We start from the raw sequence: 5,520 nt of genomic DNA, 5'->3' as shown, positions 1-5,520 counted from the left end.
AGAACATCCCTGGTCATCTCTACTGCCTCTGATCTGGAGGACTCACTAAACACAAATGCTTCATTTGTAATTCATGTCTGCGTGTTGGAGTGTGCCCCTGGCTATCCGTAAATAAGAAGTAAAAATACAATTGTACCGTCTGATTTGCTTATTATAAACAATTTGAAAATATTTTTACTTTTGATACTTAAGTATATTTAAAACCAAATACTTTTAGACTTTTACTCAATTAGTATTTTTCTGGGTGAATTTCACTTTTACTTGAGTCATTTTGTATTAAGGCATCTTTACTTTTACGCAAGTATGACAATTGGGTACTTTTTCCACCACTGCCATATACAAATTTCATCAAGATGTCTTATACTATTGGCCTAAAAGCAGGCCTAGTAGACATACAGTATATTCCAATGATAAAGGCCGAGATAAGGCTTGTACTCATAGTAATAGAATATTATTGAAGACAGAACAATAATAATAGGCCTACTGATCGTAATACTACTACAACTACTACTACTAGTATCACTAATATTAGTAATAATGATAATAAGCAGGTGTCTTCCCCCCAATAAACGAATAATAAAAAATAACTTCCATGCGTGCACTGTGACCTTGACGGATATAGGCCTGCCTATAGGTTGCATGGTTTCCGTGAGTGTGTAGACTATAAGGTAGGCTAGGCTACACACAGAGACGCAGGCCTGGACCCTCTGTCCTATTAACAAGCAATGTTTGTATAGCAAATGACATAGCTCGTGGGAAATATATGCATGTCAACATTATCTGAATTAACTCATTAAAAAGCTAAGCGTAGTCTATCACTGGTTCGTTGATGAAGAATATGTCTTAGATATCAGAACAAACTAAAAAAAAAGTAGGTTTGTTTTGCATCACAGGAAACAATCGTGTCACTGAAGTCTTATATTTTTCCCGAAAGCTCAACAAAATATCCCATATTAGGTTATTGTCTATTCTGGCTTTATTTAAACGACATAGTGTTAGTCCTGGGCCTTGAAAGCTAATAGTTTTACTCAGTTCATAAACTACGCTTTTATGTATTGTATTTCAATGACGAATGAAGCTGTAGCACATTCTACATTTTTTATTTATTTCAGACTACATATTCTCAGAACATATTAAAATCTTTGGCTTGGCGCGTCGGTTCAGAAACGCAGTCTGTAGAATAGTGAGAGATTAGGGAGAGGGGCGACAGAAATCACAAAAAAATCTATGAGCCAGACACTTATACTAAAACAATGGCCAACAACATCATAAGTAAAAGAAAAGTTTAAATCTCCAGCAAGTAGGGATTGATACAGACATAACCTTACCTGGAATTAAATATATACAACGTCATATTGTTTTGGCTATATATAAACTTTAATAATGTTCGTATTTTATATAATTATGTCCATATACTGTATCATAAACAGAAATCGGTTTTAAATAGCATCTGTCCCAGTCAAATCGTATTTACCTCTTTCGTTTTCAGTTCACAAAAGAGTTCAAGCACTCTGCTTCAGTTCAGCGTCTATTTTGCCCTGCACGAGGGGGGAAATTACTCGCTATCATCCTTCTCCTCTTGGACCGTCGTTGTGGAATGGTTGTACAGTCCTTGGGCCATGAGTTGGAGAGCCAGGCCGTTCTTGTAGCCATTCCCTTTTTTGATTTTTGCCCTCTTATTCTGAAACCAAATTTTTATTTGGGATTCATTGAGATTCAGTTCTGTGGCCAGTGACTGTCTCCGTTGTTCTGTTATGTAGCGATTGGCCTGAAACTCGGACTTAAGTCTCTGCAGCTGTTCAGCCGTAAACGCGGTTCTGGGTCGCTTGTCTTCTTTCTCATTTTTCTTCTTTTTCAATTTCCGTGTCCTTGGGCCTGATGTAGAAACAACAGTGAAACGAACACGTAAATATCAGTTAGTCCTAGGCCCAACAAACATTAATTTACACATTACTAAAACAATGGAGTAATGCAATGTAATAAATATTGTTCATGCCTAAATGTGTGTTTGCTGTGTGTTTGCAGTCATTGCGAGCATTTTACCCCAGGCGCAAGGTGCAAAAAAGTGTGTGTGCCCCCACCCATTTCAAAAAGGCTAAATGATAAACAGTTGTATTGACCTAATTTAATCATTTGAATATTCATCATCTAAGAAATGCAGTAACAAATATCTTCCAATGACATAATACAGAACCAAAAACATATAAGAAACGTCAAAACAATTAAATGTAGGCCTAGTGGTGTGAAAGCCCGTTATCCTCGATTGCGTGCCTATTTTACGCATATGTTTAGGCCTAGGCTATATGTGGTCTACGAATTTAATCGTTTCCTAAGACAGGTAGGGTAATATCAATAACATCAATATAATATCAAACTATATGCCTATACTCACTAATAGACTATTGTTGACTTGCATGCCTTTTCTTCTGTAAACCTGCAGACCGGCGCAAGCACGAGAACACACAGTATGGCGTAAGTCATCCTTAGCAATAGTAGGCCTATGCCTCAGCTCAGCCACTATTTCTCCGTCAGTTAACGAGCTTATTCCATCAATGTGTGTAATAAAAACTCGGTGCCATGAATGTAAAAGTAAACAAAATACGGCAACATATTTGGTTACTTACTATTTCACTAGGCTATGCTTAGGCCTACATTGCAATAGGTCTATCAAAAACGCCATTGCACTGGAACGTAAGGCTACTGTTTTGCAAGTTGGTATTGAGATAATTGGCTATTCTATCGACAGCCATGTAACTTACACAGAATTACATCTGAGAGGTTCATAATGTAGCATTTACACTGTGCTAATATTGCGATAAAGAAGATACTTGTATACTCAATTGAAGTTATTATTAATACGAATATACTAGTCCTTCAATTATATCAACCTATTGCCTAATTATTTCTCTTTTTATTACACACTTTCTGAAAACTTGTTACCAAACAGCTATATAGGCCTAGCGCATAGCTAATATAGGCCTACTATTCATCCATTCTATTGACTTCTCCTAAAACGCAGACAACACAACAAAATGTAGGCTGTCATTTCAGAAAAAAACGATTTTCTATAGGATAAAAACCACAATTAGGCCGTATATTGCAAAAAAAAAAAAGCTGCGGATCCCAATTCAGTCAGTTGATTGTAGAATACGGTTTAAATCACAGTTTGATACTGTATTGTGTGAAACTCAACTATAGGCTTCTCCTGCTATCATAAACACGAGATATTGCGCATAAACCTAGCCTATATAGCCTTATACTTTGATTGGACATTTTAATCTGCGTTATGGACTGTAGGCCTACGTCATCTTTATTTTGTAATTTGGAACAACATGGGCCAAAATAGCTTAACATGTAACGACAGAGGTCACGTTTACCTGCAGATATAGGCTACTTTTCTGAATACAATAACAGTAGTAGGCCTACAATAGCAAGCACATACACAGGCTAGGCTAGGGCCTACTTGCCGAAAATATAACCTAGGCTATTTGATTAGCTAAAACAATTATATTGTCTGTCGGTTAATTCCATTTTCGTAGGCCTACATTGTTTTACCAGATATCAATCCCGAAAGATATCGAAACCAATAGACCTAGTGTTTTGTTCAAGTTATATAGCCTAGGCCTAAATCTTATAGCTTAATCAGTCAATCAATCACTTTAGTCAATCAATACATATTTTCTGAATTCTGAATCCCATGTCAAGTTCATAACGATTTTGGAAAATAAACCCCCAATCATATTGACAAGGCAGTCTATACAAACCCCTGATTTACACCATAGGCCCATCAATATGTTCGTCAGGTGAAAATAAATCAGCTATTGTAGCCTAATCGAACGACATGATGGTTGGATTATGTAGATAATATAGACTAAACTATTTGATTAATCTATCCTTTTTTTTTCTCGTACATATTTAGCAATTTGTCAGATTTGTAGACGGCCTTCATCGAAGGCTTGCCTAATAGTTAACAGTCAGTATAGGCATATGGTGTGAAGTAAAACAAGATAGTAAAACAAAACGAGGTCAGTTAAAGTGGACGTTTCGGTGTCCACTCCTTTCAAGTTTGTCTTGTCCATGCAAAACTTTTCAATGAGTTTTACATAAACAATATGATAACATGGCGGACCAGTTTTCGGCATTGTTTTGTTTTGAGGAGAATAATACAAATTAGGGAGGAGAATCAGATTGCTGCCCAGTTGTTCTTCTTAACATGTTCTACCAGGTCTTATTAATCGTTTTGTTTGAAATGCTCTTACCAAAACATAGTGGCAATTGTGTGTGTGTGTTTGTGTGTGTTATTGTTAGAGATATTATGGCAAGTACTATAGGCATATGTCTAGTCTAGCCTACTATGATAATCCAGGCCTATCCTTATTTGTTGTTTTGGCAACTGTTATTATTAGCTTTTGCAAGGTATGTTTCTTCATTTAGCCTATCGTGCGTAACGCTCACGAATTGAATTAATTTATAAGATGGAGCGAAGCGAGAGAGAAAGAGAGAGAAAGAGAGAGGGAGAGGGAGAGGGAGAGAGAGAGAGAGAGAGAGAGAGAGAGAGAGAGAGAGAGAGAGAGAGAGAGAGAGAGAGAGAGAGAGAGAGAGAGAGAGAGAGAGATGTTTACGATGTTCAAATTGGCCTATAGGCTAGGCCTACTCCTAACATAACCAAAATAACAGACTTTCACATTTCAGACGTGCAGGGGTAAAATTATTCAGAAACTAGCGCCATACCAGATGATGGTCGATCCGAATATCTCGTGCAGTAAACCCACGCAGGCCATAACATCGGCGTAGATTCTTTAGCGGGTGGAGATCCTCCATTACTGGCATTCACAACCACTATAGACGCGGTGTCTCCATATCTCGTCGTGGTAGTCCCATTCCCTTCACCTTGTTTTGTCGAGCTCTGTTTCGAAGACGGCGAGGACGACGACGAAGAAGTACTGTCACTACTGCAGTTGGAATCCTGGCAAAGGCTACTCGCGTGAGATGGCCTGATTACCAAGGGGTTGACGTTTTCTCTGCCCGAGGTCTGCGCCCGCTCCCGACTCCCAAGCTCCTTCTTGCAGCCGAAGTCTGGCCGCAGAATATTGTCAATAAAAAAGTTTGTGGTTCTGTGTACTTGCTGTGCTGCCTGGTGGGGCAAAATTGGAGGAGATGGTAGATTTGGGGAGAGGGACACGCTCTCTCCCTCAGTCGAATCACGGCTGTTTTGATCAATTCGCTCTTCCATAACTGGAACAATTTTGGCTGGAGCGCAAACTCTCCACGCCAAACTCTACTTGTTGCTCAATGCCGTATCCGAATAATAGCAAACAAAAAAAGATCTCTGACTATATTATGAAGGAAGCCTATATAAAATACTTTTGATAAATGAGACAATGTTCTACACTGTCGACATGTTGTCTACTAAAGCGATCCAAGTGTCACAATAGCCCTGCGCTACGACGACTGAATACACATCGCGCGCAGCAGCGTCGTCCCTAGCTTTCTCTAATGTATGTCAGCGCGATCTTTCTA

At 38.5% G+C, this 5,520-nt stretch overlaps 1 protein-coding gene across 1 annotated transcript; it reads right to left on the bottom strand.

The window, feature by feature from the left end:
• Positions 1-1,555: 1,555 nt before the first annotated feature.
• Positions 1,556-5,233, bottom strand: LOC311112294 (homeobox protein engrailed-1-B-like; the record flags this gene model as incomplete). Its single annotated transcript, XM_084155347.1, has 2 exons — positions 1,556-1,875; positions 4,732-5,233. The coding sequence occupies 2 exons, from the start codon at positions 5,231-5,233 to the stop codon at positions 1,556-1,558; spliced, it is 822 nt and encodes a 273-aa protein (XP_084011473.1).
• Between the last annotated feature and the right edge of the window lie 287 nt (positions 5,234-5,520).

Source organism: Coregonus lavaretus (genome assembly GCF_964263955.1).
Source record: "Coregonus lavaretus genome assembly, chromosome: 38".
In the NCBI taxonomy this organism is placed as follows: Eukaryota; Metazoa; Chordata; class Actinopteri; order Salmoniformes; family Salmonidae; genus Coregonus; species Coregonus lavaretus.
This window is presented reverse-complemented; position numbering and strand designations above follow the sequence as displayed.